The sequence below is a fragment of the Mustela nigripes genome, chromosome 4 (genome assembly GCF_022355385.1).
Source record: "Mustela nigripes isolate SB6536 chromosome 4, MUSNIG.SB6536, whole genome shotgun sequence".
Taxonomy (NCBI): domain Eukaryota; kingdom Metazoa; phylum Chordata; class Mammalia; order Carnivora; family Mustelidae; genus Mustela; species Mustela nigripes.
The window spans coordinates 89,557,534-89,577,182 of NC_081560.1; the positions used below are offsets into that span (position 1 = coordinate 89,557,534).

At 37.3% G+C, this 19,649-nt stretch overlaps 2 protein-coding genes and 1 long non-coding RNA gene across 4 annotated transcripts in view; 2 read left to right on the forward strand and 1 right to left on the reverse strand.

Annotated features, from left to right (window-relative positions):
• The first annotated feature begins 709 nt into the window (after positions 1 to 709).
• Positions 710 to 11,433, forward strand: DUS4L (dihydrouridine synthase 4 like). Its single transcript, XM_059397037.1, is given in 7 exon segments — positions 710 to 746; positions 749 to 824; positions 3,272 to 3,393; positions 6,446 to 6,563; positions 7,662 to 7,784; positions 8,717 to 8,943; positions 9,653 to 11,433. Coding segments are annotated over 7 exon segments (951 nt in total). The 3' UTR covers positions 9,901 to 11,433.
• LOC132016040 (uncharacterized) lies at positions 11,175 to 12,630 on the reverse strand. The gene is made up of 2 exons (XR_009403868.1): positions 12,559 to 12,630; positions 11,175 to 12,207 (listed from the first exon to the last, which is right to left on the reverse strand). It is a non-coding gene; the product is annotated as an uncharacterized LOC132016040 (long non-coding RNA).
• Positions 12,631 to 12,721: 91 nt separating this feature from the next.
• Positions 12,722 to 19,649, forward strand: part of BCAP29 (B cell receptor associated protein 29) — a 49,016-nt gene continuing 42,088 nt past the window's right edge. The window contains exons 1-3 of one of the 2 annotated variants that reach the window (XM_059397038.1): positions 12,722 to 12,821; positions 13,288 to 13,394; positions 17,108 to 17,208. In XM_059397038.1, the coding sequence (XP_059253021.1) occupies positions 13,303 to 13,394; positions 17,108 to 17,208 (193 nt within the window). In that variant the 5' untranslated portion in view covers positions 12,722 to 12,821; positions 13,288 to 13,302. Of the gene's footprint in view, positions 12,822 to 12,858; positions 12,993 to 13,287; positions 13,395 to 17,107; positions 17,209 to 19,649 lie in introns of those variants that run through there. The other variant, XM_059397039.1, reaches the window with a different exon arrangement.

Consider the following 19,649-nt stretch of genomic DNA (forward strand, 5'->3'; position numbering starts at 1 on the left):
GAGTCTGCTTCCTCCTCTCTCTCTCTCTGCTTGCCTCTCTTCCTACTTGTGATCTCTCTCTGTCAAATAAATAAATAAAATCTTTAAAAAAAAAAACATAAAATAGACTAGTACATCATTTGATTTGCTTAAAGTAGTTCAATTAATGCCATTTAGCCTTCCTGCATAAAACAGTATTTCAAAGTGCCAGACGTACATAGTCTTATATATAAAATTATTCAAATTAAATTTTCTGGTTTGTCAATACCAAACAAAGTAACATGGAAAATTTTAAACGTAACATGAAAAAACATGGTATTCTAAGAAAAAAAAAAACTTGTAGTTTTTCACATCTTGAGCGTTTATTAATTTGAGCAGATAGTTAAGTATATAATAGTGAGTTAAGTATATAATTTGAAACTGAGTGTTTGACACGAGCAAGCATAATTTGTACCAAATATAAAAACGTGATGATTTCACTGTACTAAAAACTGTCAGTGACTTATGGAGATAGGATTCTGTAGTATCTTATTTGATACTGTGAAAGAAGCTAAAAAGATTCCTGTGCCCAAAAGCATGACAAAAAAAAAAAAAAAAAAATCTTGGCATTTGAAAAATGCCAAAAAAAATCTGGGCAATTGCAATTGTTAGAATGATGGGAATTCATCTAATGAAAGTAATTTTTCTCTATGCAAACTGTCTTTGTCAGATTTGAAGTAAATCTGTATTCATGAAGAGTGACTGCATGCAAACCACAGTATGTCAAGAAAGAAAAAAGATCCAATAGAAATGCTTCATTCTGGGCAGCTGGTGAAAGTCTGTGCCCCAATGGTTCGATATTCAAAGTAAGTATTAGTAAATGGTTAATGAGCTAAAATGTGATTTTCTTTTTATGCTCTGACCATCATTTGGGATCATCAGACACCTAGCTTTGGGGTCATGATCTAGGCTTGTGTGCTGGTGTTCTTTTCCTGTTACATGTGTGGCCTTCAGTAAACAATAACCCCTTCAAACTTCACTTTTTATATCAATAAAAAAAGATCGTGCTTGTAACCCCCACCTATAAAGATACAGAGGATATTAAATAAAAGATACCAAGTAAATGTAAAAATTCATACACAGGTTTTCGTGAATATAAGTCTTCATATGTCTGGGACTATAATTGCTAGGTCATGTGGTAACCATGTGTTTAGTTTTTTTAAGAAAACAGAGGTTAAAGCCTCTGCCTTTGGCCCAGGTTATGATCCCAGGGTCCTGGGATCGAGCCCCACAGCAGCCTCTCTGCTCAGCAGGGAGACTGCTTCCTTTCCTCTCTCTCTCTGCCTGCCTCTCTGCCTGCTTATGATCTCTGTCTGTCAAATAAATAAATAAAATTTTTAAAATATAAATAAATAAATTCCTTGGGATTATTTATTTAGACAATCTGCTGTTCTACACAGAGGGACAGTTTCATTTTTTCCTTTCCATCATATGCTTTTTATTTCCTTTTCATACACTTGACTAGAAGTTCCAGCACTGTGTTAAATAGGAATGATGAGAACAAGCATCTTTGCTTTGTTAATGATCTAGGAGGTATATGTTTAGTTTTTCACCTTTAAGGATGTTAGCTGTAGGAGTTTATTTTTTTTCTTAAAGATTTTATTTATTTATTTGACACAGAGATCACAAGTAGGCAGAGAGGCAGGCAGAGAGAGAGAGGAGGAAGCAGGCTCCCCGCTGAGCAGAGAGCCCAATATGGGGCTAGATCCCAGGACCCTGGGATCATGACCTGAGCCGAAAGCAGAGGCCTTAATCCACTGAGCCACCCAGGTGCCCCGTTGTAGGAGTTTTTTGTGGATGCCCTTTATCAAGAGGAGAAAGTTCCTTCCTATTCCTGTTATTCCCTCTTTTCTTGAGAGGGTTTTGTTTTTTTTTTTATCATGAGTATTATTTTGTCAAATGCTTTTTCTACATTGATAGAATTATGTGATTTTTCTTTTAGCCTTTTAATAGAGTGGATTATATTGGTTGAATCTGAATATCAAACCTTTTGCTTTAATTTTTTTTTTCCTGCCATCACTATAGCAGAAGAATGAGAAAGCACTACCTCATTACTATGAGGTGAAAGTAGAAGTCCTGATTTCTTATTTGGTCTCCTTTGATGCTCTGGGGGTAGGAGGCTCCCCATTACTGCTGAGCTGGGGGTAAAGCCATGGAGGGGATGACCTGGTACCTTTTGGACTCTATAGAAGTCCTGGCCTTTCACTAAGCATCCTCTGATACTACTTAACAGTGGGAAGGGAGAAAGTACTTAAGTTACTGACCAGCAAGTATTAAAGTCCAAGCTCGCTACCAGGCCTTCTCTGACACCACTGTGAAGAGGTGTTAGATAACTTTGTTTCAGCCGTGGAAAGGTAGAAGTGTAAGCTCTGCACTAAACCTTTGCTTCTGGAGGTGGGGCCACAGTTTTGTCTCTGGTGTTTGGCTGGAGTGAGCCACTATTTAAAATTGTTCTTTCTTGCTAGTCTTCCCCTTTCCTAGTCTTTGGTCAGAGAGGGCTGACTTTTGTTGGGACTCTTTTTGTCTGTACTCTCCATATTTCCGGATTGCCAGCTTCTTCAGGTCCAAATCTGGCATATTTGAAGCAAAAAGGAAACCCAGGAAACTCACTAATATGGTTCCTCAGGTCCCAAGGTCACTAGCCTTTCTGCTCTCTTCTCCACACTTCAGAGTTTTCTTACGTTTGTTTTATATATAATATACTGAGCAGTGTTAAAGAAAACAAAGTTCAACTAAGTAAATGTGAAGATCTCAATGACTTTATTAAGCAATTCATGAATCATACAGCATCTCACTTAGCAAGTAGAGAGATAAACCACGGAGTTGTACAAAGTGGAAGGTTTTTAGAGGAAGGAGGGTGGAACAAGTTATTAGCAAAAGAAAAGAAAGGATTGATTCAGGCCAGGATATCTTGTGGTGGGGATTGGAATGACAGGGATTTTTTTATCCTGCAGATTGCTTTACTACTACTGTTCAAGAAATTTCAGATTGACTTTTAAAAGGTCACGTTCCTGGGATACGTTGAAACTGTAATTAGGTCTTGGTTTGTGGTCATGGAGGGGCAAATGATTACAGTTTGGGCTTGTTTTTCTTTTTCTTTTTTAACAGCCAGAATAGGGAAAAGTACATCTACTCTAGCCTCTCAAAGGTAGACCTTTCCTCCAATAAATATTTAATAATTAAATTAAACTTGGAAGTACATATGATTGTGGTGTTTTTTTAAATGCCTAATGAAAGTTTTATATGTTCTCAGGTTGGCTTTTAGAACATTAGTAAGAAAATACAGTTGTGATCTATGCTATACACCAATGATAGTTGCTGCTGATTTTGTCAGATCTATAAAAGCCCGAGACAGTGAATTTACTACAAACCAAGGTATGTGAAACCCAGAATTTGCTGACTTTGGAAAACTAAAAAAACAAAAACAAAAACTCTTGTCTAATTAGAAACAACACAATTCAGAGATTTTCTTTTTAAAGCTTTTAGTTTTTTTATGTTTTTAATAAGTTTTTTGTGTTTTTATTCAGTGCCTTGTAAATTATGGATGATATATCTAAGCATGAGATCAGCCTTCCTTAAGGCTCCATCCTCTTACCTGAGCTATTAGGTTCCTATCTCACTGCCTCCAGTCTTGCCCCATTCCAAACCATCCCACAAATAGCCCAAAGGAGCCTTTGTAAAATGGAAATTTGATCACATCTCTTCTGTGCTTAAAATCCTTCTTGGACTGCTCATGGCCTGGAGCAGTGGTTCTCAAAGGGTGAACCCCAAGACCAGCAGCATTAGCATCATCTGAAAGCTTGTTCAAAATCGAAATTCTCAGCTCTGCCCCAGGCCCACTGAATCAGAAACTCTAGGTATGTGATCTGGCAATCGGTTTTAAAAAGCCCTTCAGGTGATTCTAAACTTGCTAAAGATTGAGAACCAGTGGCCTAAAGAGTAAAATTCCAGCACCTGCCAGGGTACTTGGCTGGCTCAGTCAGTAAAGCATGTGATACTTGACCTCAGCGTGGTGGGTTCTGAGCCCCAGGATTAGGTGAAGAGATTACTTTAAAAAAAAACCCTAATACCTGTGAATAATCTATAATGTTCCTCATGATCTAGCCTCTGAATAGATCATTTGCAGCTTTGTCTTCCATTAGTTTCTCTGAATAGATCATTTGCAGCTTTGTCTTCCATTAGTTTTTTTCCAGAGACAACTTTATTCTTTTTTTTTCTTCTTTAAGATTTATTTATTTATTTTGAGAGAGAGGAAGAAAGTACATGCACACATGCTAATGGTGGAGGGGGCAGATTCTCTTTCAAGCAGATTCCCTACAGAGTACAGAGCCTGCATGGGGTTGCATGCCATGATGCATGAAATGACTTGAGTGGAAGCTGAGAGTCAGAGGCCTAACCAATTGAGCTACCCAGGCGCCTTCCACCAACTTGTTCTTTATTATTATTATTCTTTAATAATACAAACTTACTTAAGTCCCTGAAAATGCCCATCCTCTCATACATCTCTATGAATATCCTTTCCTCAGCTGTACCTGACCCCAGATCCAGATCTCTCTGGCAAACAACACCGCAAGCTTCTTAATCCAGCTCTCAGGGTTTGTGGCCAGGGAGTTTGCCTGATCACCCTCTGCTATTGTCCTTTCTCACGGGCTTTTTGTTGAACTTAATCCTACTGTATTATGATACCCTCTTGGTGTGCCTTGTCTCCCATTCTCTAGACTATCAACTCCTTGAAGTCTGGAATTATCTCTTATTGATTTGTTTCCTTAGCTTTTAGCCCTGTGTTAAAAAATATAGTAGACCAATAAATCGTTATTAAATTGAAACTCTGTAACTCTTTAAGTTATAAAGGAAAAACATCCTAAATCCTCAGGGAAAAGCAAATTCTCCTCTCCTGTGTTAGTCCTATAAATCAGTGGATTACCAGAGAAATTCTGAATCAAAAAATTAAGTAAAAAGGAAAAAAGGAACTGAATCCATGGAACTGGGATGATGCTCAGAAATCTGCTTTGGCAAACACTCAGTGAATCCCATATAGGTAGTCCTCAAAATGACAAGAAGAATTAAAATACATCTATCCAGAGTTTATAACACTCACCGAAAGAAAGATGGGAAAAATATGTCCTTAAAACTTAGGAAGTACCTGACACATTTGCTTGATTAAAATGTAAACTTTTATATGTAAGAAAGACAAACCAAAACCTGGAAAAAGTATAATATTTACAATAGAGGGGCACCTGGATGGCTCAGTTGGTCAAACTTCTGACTTGGGTTCAGGTCATGATCTCAAGGACCTGGGATCAGTCCCTACATCAAGCTCCATGCCCAGTGGGGAGTCTGCTTGTCCCTCTCTCCCTCCCCCTGATTGTTCTCTCTCTCTCTCAAATAAAATCTTTAAAATATTCGTGTATTTAAGATAGCAGAGCTAATTTCTTTGTTTTATAAATAAAAATTTTAAAAATACCAAGAAAATAAAGAATAATTAAGAATTACATCTAGTGGGGTGCCTGGGTGGCTCAGTCATTAAGCATCTGCCTTCAGCTCAGGTCATGGTCCCAGGGTCCTGGGATTGAGCCCCATATCCGGCTTCCTGCTTCTTGGGAAGCCTGCTTCTCTCTCCCCCATTCACCTTGCTTGTGCTCTCTCTCTCGCTGTGTCTCTCTCGGTCAAATAAATAATAAAATCTTCAAAAAAAAAATTACATGTAGAAAAATAGGCAGAGTATGGAGAGAGAACCCACAAATAAAAATACAGATTGTTGGATAGACAACATAGAATAAGTTGTGAGAGAATGAGAACTGCCATCCATATTGTTGTGTATCTATATTGGTAAACTCTTCTGAAAGAAAACTTTGTGATGTCTGTCAATGCCTATCTGGTAGTCACTCACATTCCTGGGCATTTACCCTGTGAATATACTCAAGAGTAGCACGTGTGTAACAGTATTCTCATCTCAGCACCGTTTCAAAAGCCACAAATGAAAAACCGTCCAGAAGTACACCGTATGGTATATCCATACAGAAATACACTATTAAAAAGAAAATAGGTCTGAGTACAGCTCCCAGATACATCAAGGGGAAAAGAAAGCAGTAGGCGTGGAAATGTATATAGAATGTTCACATTTGTTTAAATTTTAGAGGCATACATAAATTGTTGCGGAACACAATAAATTAATTCTCATCTTTGGAAATGGGATCTGTTTGTCATGAGTGTTACAATGTTCACTTATCAAATTTTATACTGTTTGAATTTGTACTAAATGTAAATTATTTTTAAAATATTTAAAATTAGTTTAATGGTATGTTGTTTGAATAGATACTTCTTAGGCTGAAAGTAGTTACCATTATCCCATACAAACATGAAGAGTTTGGTGTATCACACGTGTGTGTTTCTGTGAATTTTAATGTTGAGCTATTTGTTTTATCAGGTGATTGCCCATTGATTGTTCAGTTTGCTGCTAATGATGCAAGACTTTTATCTGATGCTGCTCGTATTGTCTGTCCTTATGCGAATGGAGTAGACATTAACTGTGGTTGCCCTCAGAGGTAAAACTTAAAGAAGTTGGAAGAATTTTCAAAAAATTAGAAAAAAACTATGTGAACATGGTAAACTATTTCTCCAGTTTTCCAAGAATAAAAAAATAAAACGGAGTTAAAGCACTTGGGACCCAAATAAGAAGCAAGAAAAAAATAAGGAAAGATTATTTAGGAACAGATATGCAAACATGTTTTCTGATTGCTAAAACAAAGCATGGATAAGTGTTTCATCTTACCTCACCGCTAGAATTTTTTTATGTGTGGATCTGCCTTGAACTTGATCCATAGGTTGTTAGGGAAGACTAGAACATTTATAGCAGTCCCTAAAGTGAATTTTTTTTTTCCTAAAGTGAATTTTTACTGCTATGTCAGACAAGAAACTGTGATTCTATGATTCAAGAAATTGCCCCTTGTTTTCTCCTAATTAATTTTCTCTTCATTATTTTTTTAACAGATATTATTCTCTATAAGAATACCTTCTTATAATTGCCTTTTCTTTCCATACCACAGTTATTTGGTTGAGTCTAAGTAACTGGGTACTGATAGGATGCTTAGTTTGACGTTAATATCCCTACCTTCTTAACACCATGTTAGGTTATATGTCGATAATACAAAATGTGTCCAAAGAATAAAATCAGGTTTTAAGTACATCATAATCCAAACCAGATTAGACATATTTGTATACTCATTAGGAGAGTTAAGTAAGCTGTTCAGTGGTGTTGGAATGCTGTAAGCCAAAAATATCTTTCTACTATTAAGATTAATAGAACATCTAGTTATGTACAATAAACATCAAATTTGGAATTTTAAAAATCTGAAGTAATTGAAATTAATTACAAATACCTAAGTCTGTTTTGGTTGAATGAATTTTAATTTAATTTTCTCACTTGCCAATGAAAACCATTTTTCCTAAGTACTTTTTGATCTGGGAACATGTTTTCCTTATCTCCTATTGATCCACTTTAAAATGTTGGATCTGTGAATTATAAAAATCTGATTCCGTTCCAGTCACTAAGATTAAGAAATAGATGTACTTAATGATGCTTTTAAAATTGTATCTCCTTGTCCATATATTTATAATTTATTTGTTGTGTCTGCTTTATAAAGGTGGGCAATGGCAGAAGGTTATGGAGCTTGCTTAATAAACAAGCCAGAGCTTGTTCGAGATATGGTGAAACAAGTAAGAAATCAAGTGGAAAATCCCAGATTTTCAGTATCTATTAAAATAAGGTAAAGACAATATTTTAATCTACTGACAAGATAGTCTATTACTTAGGAAATAAAAAAGTGCCTTTTGTCTAAGAGTGTGGATGTATCCATCCTTAATAAATTGGTAGCTAGTGTTTGGATATGTTGAAATAAGACATTTAGTAAATTATTATGTACCATAATTTTTATTCATAAAAATAACAGAACTTCATTATTTTTTTAACAGATATTAAAAAATCCCTTTATTATTAAAAACTTCCCCTGAAAAGAAACCCTGTTTTTTTCCATGTACTGCTTAAATGATAATACTGAGAGGGGCACTGGGTGGCTCACTTTTAAGCATCCAACTCTTAATCTCAGCTCAGGTCTTGATCTCAGGAGTTGTGAGTTCAAGTCTTGCATCGGGCTCCACACTGAGCCTGGAGTCTACTTTAAAAAAAAAAAAATAATAATGATGATGATGCTGAGAAACATTCCTGGTGCCAAGAGTAGAAAATAGAAATAATGTTTGCACTAAAATTCCACAATGAAAAGAGAATAAACCAGGAACAGGTTTTTGGGTGACAGGCTAAAAATATATTTCATGATAATGTATTATATTCTCCCACTCGCAGATTGGGGCATACACAAAAGATATTAGGATACTGTCTTTCCATTCCTCCATTCCATCCAAGTATTCTTGGACGACTTTTTCAGTTATCAAAACCAAAAGGGTGAAGCACTAGGTAAGGTAAAATTTGTCATCCTATTGTTCCAATAGTGAAATAGCTAAATTTGAAGTCTTAGATGGAAACTGATCTCTGAACAAAACCTTTCTGATAGTAGCATGTGGTGATAATATAGCAAAGCTAACTGAATAATGTATCAGATGAAATATTATTTTATTTAACTTATTAATTCTAGCATTAAGATTTGTATGCTGTAAGTAGACTGATGTAATTTTGAAATTGCAGGATCCATGATGACCTTACAAGAACTGTAGATCTTTGTCGAAAGGCTGAGGCAACAGGAGTTTCTTGGATTACAGTCCATGGAAGAACTGTTGAAGAAAGACATCAGCCGGTCCACTATGAGGCTATTAAAATAATTAAGGAAAATATGTCTATACCTGTAATTGCTAACGGAGACATCAGAAACTTAAAAGAAGCAGAAAATGTATGGCATATTACTGGGACAGATGGTAAGAAATAAGTACTTGAGTTTTTTTTTACTTTTAATTAACAACAAAAAAAAATGTGGGCGTAGGAGAGTAAGGTTAATGTGATTTTTCATTATTGGTCTTCAAAGTGGAGCCACGTTGTACTGATTTAAGCTAAACAATTTATTAAAATTATATTAACTCTTATACTCAGAGGCAGAAGATTATTTTAATTGGGGAAAATTAAGTTACTTTTCTGCCACCATCATATCCAATGAGTGGCCAGTTAGAAGGCTATTAGTAAAATAGGTAGCCTTTTCATAAAATAGAAATTAGTGAACACAGAGTGGTCATAAAGCCAAAGGAACTACCTACTGCTAAACAGTTTTGTTACTCCCTTAAATTATTGGCACACCAAGGCCTGTGATAAGTGTTGCTAAATGGGAGAATGCAAATAAACTTAAGCAAACCCAATTCATGACAATCTGGATTAACCCTAAAAAAATCCTTAGAGACTAATTGTTTAATGTAAAAGTCTTAAAAATTTTTTTTAAATTCTTATAAGTACATTGAAACATTGTTGGGTTTATAAACAAATCAAATTGGTTTGTAATTTAGACTAATACATGATTATTATGAAACCTTGTAATAATACTTTATTTTTCAGTATTCTCAGTTTGTTTCATTAAGTTTGACCTCATACCCATGAGTTCTTAATATGTGGACAAATGTAATATGCTTTAATTTATAGGTGTGATGGTTGCAAGAGGACTCTTAGCAAACCCGGCCATGTTTGCTGGATATGAGGAAACCCCACTGAAGTGCATCTGGGACTGGGTTGACATTGCTCTTGAACTTGGAACTCCATATATGTGTTTCCATCAACATTTAATGTACATGATGGAAAAGATAACTTCAAGGCAGGAAAAAAGAGTATTTAACGCTTTGTCAAGCACATCAGCAGTCTTAGATTACCTTACAGACCATTATGGGATTTGACTGGACTTCTAAATTTCCTTAGTATTTACTTCACTTTATATCTACAGTGAAACCACCCAAGGTCACATTTTGGTTTCTACTTTAAGTCAGTGTCTCTCACACATTAGCTTAAGAACACAACCCTGAGAACATTTTAAAAAGTTCGTCCTAGACCCCATCCTCAGAGATTCTGATTCAGTAGATCTCTAGGTGGAAGCAAAATTTAGTTTTAAAGAAGACCCCAGGTAGGGGGCCTGGGTGGCTCAGATGGTTTGGGCATCTGCCTTCAGCTCCTGTCATGATTCCAGGGTCCTGGGATGGAGTCTTGTGTTGGACTCTCTTCTCAGTAGGGAGCCTGCTTCTCTCTCTGACTCTCTTTCTGTCTCTCATGAATAAATAAATAAAGTCTTTAAAAAAAAAGAAGAAGAAGAAGATGACGACGATGACATCAGGTAGATCATACATCCTGGTCATCCTTCCAAACATTGACAAGTAATTGCTCTGAATCCTATTATGGATTGAAAGAAAAAAAAGACCCTCATTTTTTTTTCCTGAAAGGAATGGTGTTTTTAACATTTTTAAATAAAACTTATTTTAATGCTAAAAGTGTAAGTCCTATAGTATTTATAAGTTAACATGAAGCATGTTTGAATGAAAATAAGTGCAAAGTGACAAAATGAATGCCAATTCTATTTAAAATGAAAAGGAACAAGAAATCCTGTATAGAATTACTTTCAGGGCTTAGATTAAAAATTTAAATTGGGAAATCAAACTGGTACTTCCTAATTCATGAGTGAAACCTCGATGTATTTATTTTAAATGATTTTTTTTTAAAGATTTTATTTATTTATTTGACAGAGATCACAAGTTGGGGGGGGGGGCGGGGCAGGGAGCAGGCTCCCTGCTGAACAGAGAACCTGATGTGGCAGTACCCTGAGATCATGACCTGAGCTGAAGGCAGAGGCTTAACCCACTGAGCCACACAGTTGCCCCAATTTTAAATTGTACGTAACCAAGTTTAATCATGTGTGATGTTTTCAATAATTTTAAAACTAAGATCCGTGAAACTCTTTAAATGACATTAACTTTGTTACATTTCAAGTCTTCTAGATCCTAGAAGATTGATAACTTGGTAAATACACCTGTACCTAAAATAAAATTAGTTTTAGTCCCCCAAGTTTTATGTATAAAATTTTGGTAGCTAACCTAGAGATGATTATATATTTGAACTATTTCTTAGAGAAATTTAATTTTTAATTTAAAAACCTAATTTTCATACTGTTTTTAGTGATTGATTTATATTTTTAGGCCTTCCAGCAGTGGATAATAATTTTAATTTTTTAAAATAATTTTAATTTCCATGGTCTGGGAGTGTTACTAAGAGAATTTTGTTAATGATGAGTGTGCTATTGCAAGAATTTAGTATCTCAGTTATGAAAAATCCATAGTTAAGATACTGGTCTATACTACCAACATGAGAACTGTATAAGGAGACAGCTATCTGTTTGGCAATATTAAATGAATCCATTTTGAAATAAACATCGTGTCGCTCTATCTTTTTAGGCACATTCTGTACTTTCCTTTTTCAATTAACATATTTTTAAAGATAACTGGATTTTTCATTTGATATAAGTAGTATATGTGCAAATAGGGAGCTATAGTTAAAATTTGTAATTTTTTTTTTTTTTAAGATTTTATTTATTTACCTGAGAGAGGAGAGAGAGAGTGAGAGAGGAGAGGGTCAGAGGGAGAAGCAGACTCCCTGCCGAGCAGGGAGCCCAATGCGGGACTCGATCCCAGGACTCCAGGACCATGACCTGAGCCAAAGGCAGCCGCCCAACCCACTGAGCCACCCAGGCGCCCCTAAAATTTGTAATTTTTATGTGTGCAAATTATACTAGTGGTGTGTGCACGGCAGCATAGAAGACGATGCCCAGCCTTTCAAAGGAACCGGTGTAGAAGAGCATGGAGTCCTAAATGCGTTTGACTTAAAAGCAAAAAACAAAAACAAAACCCACCTTCCTTATAGTTAATTTCGATTTAGTCGTTTTTCTCTTTTCTGTGTGATCAAGTATATTTGTGATAAGAAAAAGCACTCACTTAAATGGATTTTTATCTTCTATAATTATCTATTTACTTCATTTAATATTCCCACATTGTCCAGGAGGGTCATACTGTCATTTGCATTTCTGGTATCTTGGCAATATTTAAAAAGTGTACTCACGCGACTCGAAAACCTGGAAAATAGTAACTGAGGGAATGCACCCACACACCTGGTTTTCCCTCTCAGTCCCCAAACATCTCTCCAGTGCCTTGTCTCTTCCCAGCCTGCAGACAGAGCAGGAAAAAAATGTTTTGAAGCTGCCTATTTTTCCACGTTCTCAAAAGAAAACGCTGCACAACCAGCAGTCCTGCCTCTTCCATTTAACTCTAGCGGCTGTTTCTAGGGACGGAAGACGGAACAGGAAAGCACAGGAAAAGAGCCCCTTTCTAACAGGTCCGCGGACTCCGCGTCCCGCCCCGGCGCCATTGCCCCTCCGTGGACCCCACGAAGCTCTTTCAGAAAACGTCGGTTAACCGCGCCCCTCCCGCCAAACCACACTTCATTAGAAATTTAAAGTCGGCTCTCTTGAAGTTGACTGGGGAACCCCAAGCATTCGACCGAAAAGTCTGAGTCACCCTCTAACTCCACCATCAATTAGAAAACAATTATTGCTAATCGTCCTCCTCACGCCGCCAGCGACCTCGGCGGGCTCGCGCCCCGCGGTTCCGGTTTGGGAGCTGGCGGGGGCGAGAAGGGGGGTGGGGCGCTCTCCTCCAACCACCCCCCCACACACGCACACCGCTCCCCTCCCCGCCCCCCTCGCCCCGCCGCGGCGTCTGACGTCCCGCGCGTCGGTTTGCGCGGAGCAGCGCGGGGAGCCAGGCCGGCCGCAGGCGGGGTAAGGCCGGACGGGTGCCTCGGAGCGGCGGGCCCCGGGCGGGGAGGAGCGCCAGGCCGCGCGGGGCGGCGGGGTCGCGCCTCTCCCTCCGCGGTGGAAGCTCGGGAGCTGGCCCAGCCCGCGGCACGTTCGCGGAGTGGGAGGGCCGCTGGACGCGGGCGTTAGCGGAAGGTAGCTTTAGGCTCCTTCGCAGCGGTGGGGCGGGGTGCGGCAAGCACGTCCTGGGTGCCGCGCAGGCCTCCTCGGCGGTTCCGCAGGGCTCGCTCGGGAGGTGGAGACGCGGGCCTCCCGACCCACCGTTGACCCCCGCCCCGGCCCTCCCGCCGGGAGTTCAGGCCGGGTGCCTAGGGTGAGAGGAAGGTCCCAACCTCGTCAGTCCCCAGGACGAAAACATTGCGCCCCAGGGCCCTTAACCAAGTGGGTCTTTGAAAGGCGGCAAAGTAAACTTAAGCGTTTCTCTATTTAGGTGTGAAGAGAGAAAATGACACTCCAGTGGGCGGCAGTTGCAACCTTTCTTTATGCTGAAATAGGACTTATTTTAATCTTCTGCCTGCCTTTTATTCCTCCTCAGAGGTAGGAAACCTCCAAATCTTTACAATAAGTATACGTTTCAATAAGCACAGGAAGCATGATTAGCTCCTTAAACTGTTTAGTGTGATACGGAAAAAGTTTTCTTAAGATTAAAAAGTTTTGAATGCTGATTATCTAAAAAGTGCTGTTTAAACTCACCAACTTTAGGAACTGTCTAATAATATTAAAGAAATCACTTTATATAAAACATTTTATTGTGTGTACAAACCAATTAGCCGTTTTCGTCACTTCTAAAAGGAAAAGGACCACCCTTTTGGTTCTGTTGATTACAGATATGATAAAGCGTTGGTTGTACTTATAATACATGTCGTCATCAAACTTAACCTTGTTTATTGCCCTGAATTGGAACAGTGAACTAAAAAAAGGGAAATGGATAAATGAGGTAAGCAGCACGCATGGTACAGAAATGTTTCATTGAGGGAGTGGAACAATGTAGGAGAAGTTAAACCAGTAAATGATTCTTACTGTTCTTATGTAACCCAAAGATAGTTTCATTTATGTTTACGGGTAATTTTACTACTTTTTTTCCATACACAGAATTAATATGTACCAAAAGTGCTGAATATGGAAAGTACCACAACCATACATTAGCGTTAATTCCTTAGTAAAGACCTTCAAAGGTCTTTAAGTACAGTACTGAGTATTTAAATTGAAGCCTTGGCTCACTTTGCCCCTATAATAATACTCAGATGGCTTGGTTTGAGGGCTGTGGGGGGTGGCAGTTAGTGTAGTGGACACACAATGTAGCATTAGTTTCAGATGTACAACCTAGTGATTCAACTTCTCTGTGGTTATGCCATACTCACCACAAGTGTACCTGCCATCTGGGGAGTTAGTTTTAGATCCAGAAAGTTGATAATATGAATGGTGAAATGCACTTTTAATAAAAATGTTGCAACACCTCTGTTCATGCTCATGACATAAAAGAAAATCTTTCATAAATGAGATCATAGAGATAAATTCAGTGAGATCGCATGACCGGAAAAGATTTATGAAAGTTTTTACTTTGGCTCAGGGGCCATGTGGTTTTTACACTTCTTAACTTGCTTCTTACCTACCTGCATTGCTACTCACTTCTGTTCTTGTCTATCAGCTATGCCATCACTTCTTTCTTCCTTACTAAAGAAAAAAAATTGAATCATGTGGTAAGAAGGAGCATTAGACATCATTTTTTTCCAACCCACTCATTCAATCGTCTGAGTAGTCTAAGGTCATCTTGCTGATCCATGGCAGACTCCAGACAAGAATCTGGCTTTCAGCCTTGTGCTTTTTTCTGCGCTGCTGCTTATCCTGTTCATTTGTTTCAAATCTCTGTAATGCCCTGTTAGCGTTTTGGTAGTAGTTCCAACAAGAGAGTCCTATATTCGAGAAAAGGAAAGATCTTATTTATAAACATCTGATTTATAAATAAGGCCTAAGAATTTGCAAACATACACACACACACACACGTGTGTGTGTGTGTGTGTGTATAGTCAATATTTTCTGCATGAAAATGGTCCATAGATTATGGATCTTTTTCTTCCTGCCAAATATAATTTTTTTCCTATACAAGTAGCTCTTTGATAGATATGTATGTAAATACACAAATTATATATAGGCTCATGTACAAATATACATAAGAAAATGTGTGTGTATATGTATCTATATAAATAATGTATATGTTTATGTATATACAGAAATGAAAACAATTCAGTTATAATTTGTCCTTATTGTATGTAAGGAAATTATACTCCAAGTATACTACTCGTATATATACTTTTAATCTTTTATATACGTATCACCATATTGTCAAAGAAAAGACTTCAATGGTTATTTAATTTGACTATTACTCACATAACCCATTGGTTAAAGACACATAGTTACAAGTCTGGCTGCCTGGGTTTATGTCCCAACTTTGCATGTTATTGTATGACGGTGGGCAAATTATTTACCATCTCTGGCTGGTTTCCTCTTCTATAAAATACAGTTAATATTAGTACCAACCTCATATAGTGGTTGTGGTAATTAAATGAGCTAAAATTTGTAAAAGTGCTTAGAACCATAGTATTGTAATGACTGAATATATAACAGCTATTATCATTTCCTCCTTGAATTGAGTATAACTAGAAACTGCTAGTTCTTTTCTGTAGGAAGTCTTTTTTGTGTTTCCTTTTATACTGGCCCTTAAAATGTGAATTTGCATTGGGACATAGATGAAGGCATTGCCAGTTATGTTCTCTTACTAGAAATATAAAAATTTTTATAATGAAAAATTTGAATAGCATCTCTGAACTTGGAAACATAGAGGCATTCTGTATCAGTCTCCCTCTCCTCATCAACTTCAAGTTGTTACTTAGGGCTGTTTTCCAAACTTACTAGTTAATAATTTGTTGTAGCCTTAAAACATTTTAAAGTTGTATTTGAAGTTTTATTAGGTGTTTATTACTTTTATGTCTCCTCAAATCTGTTATTCATTTAAAATGCCCTTGTAGGGGTACCTGGGTGGCTCAGTGGGTTAAAGCCTCTGCTTTTGACTCAGGTCATGATCCTAGTGTCCTGGGATTGAGCCCCATGTTGGACTCTCTGCCCAGCGGGGAGCCTGCTTCCCTTCCTCTCTCTCTGCCTACTTGTGATCTCTGTGTCAAATAAATAAATAAATCTTTAAAATAAAATAAAATGCCCTCGTAAAAAATAAGTAAGTATGTAAATAAATAAATAATAAAATACATAAAATAAAATGCCCTTGTACTGGGACACCTGGGCCACTCAGTCAGTTAAGTGTCCGACTCTGGATTTCAGCTAGGTCAGGATCTCAGACTCTTTCAGTCTTTAGATTGAACCCCACATTGGGCTCCACACTGGGTTTGGAACCTGCTTTGCCCTCTTCACCTCCTCCTGCTCACACACATGTGTGTTCACACTCTCTCTCTCTAAACAATAAATAAATAAAATAAAATGCCCTTGTACAAAATTTGTTACCTTTCCAGTTGTGTAGTGGATTGCTTTGTCATTCTTTGTCATTTGTAATCCATTTTACCTCTGTGTCTTTGCTTGTGCTGTTTAAACCTTCTAGACTTTTTTTTTCCCCATTTCGTTTCCTCTGTGTTCACATCTTGATCTAGGTAATAATTAGATGAGTATATACATACATAAAAATTTGTAAACCTATTTAAGATTTTTGTAACTCATATATGTAATGTCTCAGTGATTTTTTAATTCCTTTGTTGTAAAAATAGAAAAATTCTTTTACTTGGAGTAGATGTTAGAAATGTATTATGTAAAAATATATAGTGCAGAGTTGGACTCCCTTTCCTGAAATGTTGGTGATTATTACACTAATAGGTCTTTGTTATTTCTGAGTTATTACCCAGATTAGCAAAAAGATATAAAGTGATAACTTCTATCAGCGATATAACACGTTACTGTAAGAATTCATGTATCTTTACTTTAAAAGTTATTTTTTGCTGTAAAATGTTTAAACCAAGACAGAAAATAATGTCAGATTATCATTCAGCTTGAAAGAGTTGTTCTTTATTTCATGAGACAACTTATGTCATCTCAGAAAATTGCTATTTCTCTGATATGACATAAAAAATTAAATTTCTGTAATTCTTTTCATTTTCTATGCAGTTACCAAAATGTTAATTGAATATTTGCAAAGCATTTCAAAATCTTTTGATTTTTTTAATGCCTAGAGTAATTGTATTGCTTTACAGATGGCAGAAGATTTTTTCATTTACTGTCTGGGGTAAAATTGCAACTTTCTGGAACAAGGCTTTCCTTACTATTATAGTCCTATTGATTGTTCTGTTTCTAGGTAAGTACTGGATTCCTCTTTTGATTAGGCTTAACTCTAGAGCTTTTTTTTTTTTTCTAGAGCTTTTTTTAATTAATGAATTCATGGGGTTTTCAATTAGGTTGATGTTGCTATTGATGTAAAGTAGGTTATACAGGACTCATCCTGGGATAACCACCACGTCTACCACCGTTTTATGAGCAAATGTTTCCTATGTTCCATACAACCAGCCTCTGAAATGAATTTCTTCTTATAAAACTGGGAACAACTGGTACGAGGAGGTATGAGTAGGCGATTGTGTCAGGATGTGTGAATGGGTTCATGCCTCATTTCAAAATGTCAGTATTTGTCCCAGGGTACGCTCTTGTTATCAAGTAAATCTCCAGCTTTGTAAGAAATAACATTAAACAACTAAAGGACAATAAGAAAAATGGGTCCCAACTCTGCCACCAGCTAACTAAAATGCCTTTTGGAATGGCATTTCATCTCTCTGATCTTGGTTTATCCATTTGCACGCAAAGAGAGAAAAGGCGATCACTTCTGCAGCTCCTTCTGACTCTAGTATTACAATTTTTTTTTTTGAGTTGTCTCTACACACAATGTGGGGCTCTGACTCATGACCCTAGTGAAGATTTGCATACTCTCCTGACAGAGCTAGCCAGGTGTGCCTGTAGTACTGTGTTCTTTTAACTCTAAAATTATCATAAGAAGTTTGACTGAAAACTACCACATATCCATAAAAAGAAGGAAAGCCGGAGTACAAGGGTTTTTTGGTTACATATCTCAGAAACCAACTGGAGCTCACTTGAGCAAGAAAGGGGAACTAATAATAAAATACAGAGTTGTTTTAGAGCAGCTCAGGGCAGGAAGAAAGCCAAATTCCGGGAAGAGACTTGTCCTAGAAACTGAAGTGTCCTTTTCACGTCCCTGCATTACTCCATGGGTCTTGAATTCATCCTTATCCCATATAGCTATGGGCACCATATCGCTGAAAAATGTCATCACTCTGGCCATATACAAGGATTAGTAGCCATTTCTGAATATCAATTCCAATTATAAGGAAAATAAATGAGCCAGCTAGTACTAGGTATCCAACCTTTGTTTGGTAAGCTATGGACAGGGGTAGGAGTCACAAAGCAGAACCATGACCTCTAGCTAGAACCTACATCCATGGGCAGAGTGAGTAATTAATTCTCAGACAATAGCAACATCATGGATGATTAATACAGGACCTTTGACCTTGGATGGTAAAGGCAGCCAGATAGGGATCTATGCTTTAAGCCTCAGTGTTTCCATCTCAGAATAGGGTAATCACATCTCCTCCACTGAGGTATTCAAAGGTTTAAATGCAGTAGTGAAGGTAAAATACACAATCCAGTGTTCTTGTGCACCAGAATGACAATGGTGTAAATTGTGGAAAACCAGTAGATTACTCAAGTTTCATTTTTATTTTACTTTGAAATTTATTTCATTTTTCATGTTGGTTTTTTCTCTAATAACATAATCATTACAAGGTGATTGTGTTTCTGGAGCCAGGACTAACTGAAAGTGTGTGTGTATGTGTGTTTTAAGGGGTAGGAATAGGCAGAAAGAAGCAGGAAACCCAGGAATATGTTTAGTATCAGCAGAAACGCATCCCAAGAATTTGAAAGATTCCACGAGTGATCCAAAAGAAAAAAGAAAAAAAAAGCTGTCCCTATGTTGTTTCTAGAAAATTGACCACATATCATACCCCGCATGCATGGTTGGTTGCCCCTGTATCATTTTTCATTTTTCAGACATAGTTTTCTTGCTTTCAAACAGGTGATTTTATTCCCTAGTTGGGTTTGTATATCCATTTGTATATCCATTTATCTTTATAAACTTCTTTTATATATATATATATATATATATATTTTATTTATTCATTTGACAGAGAGCACAGGTAGGCAGAGAGGCAGTCAGAGAGAGAGGAAAGAAAGCAGGCTCCCCGCTGAGCAGAGAGCCCAACATGGGGCTCAATCCCAGGACCCTGAGATCATGACCTGAGCCGAAGGCAGAGGCTTTAACCCACTGAGCCACCCAGGTGCCCCAATAAACTTCTTTGATGTTATTGTTTAATCTTCAGCATTTCTGCATAATGGATCCAGGAATATTATTTTTATTTAAAAGCCAAAGAAGCTGAATAACAAGTGTAAGGATCCTTCATATTTCTATGTAGTTTAGCTTGCCTGTTTAGAATAACTCATAAATACTATTGTGTTTGGGGTTTCTTTTTTTAGTTGTTTCATAGTGGTTGGTATGCTTTTACTATATTATCATGACAATCTGAGAAATGTAAAAGAGAAAATAGACATTAAGTTCAAGAAAAATTTTTAAAGATAATTTAAAAGACTGGGTACCTGGGAGGCTCAGTCAGTTAAGCTTTACTTCAACTCAAGTCATGATCTCAGAGTCCTGGGTTCAAGCCCCATGTCTGCCAT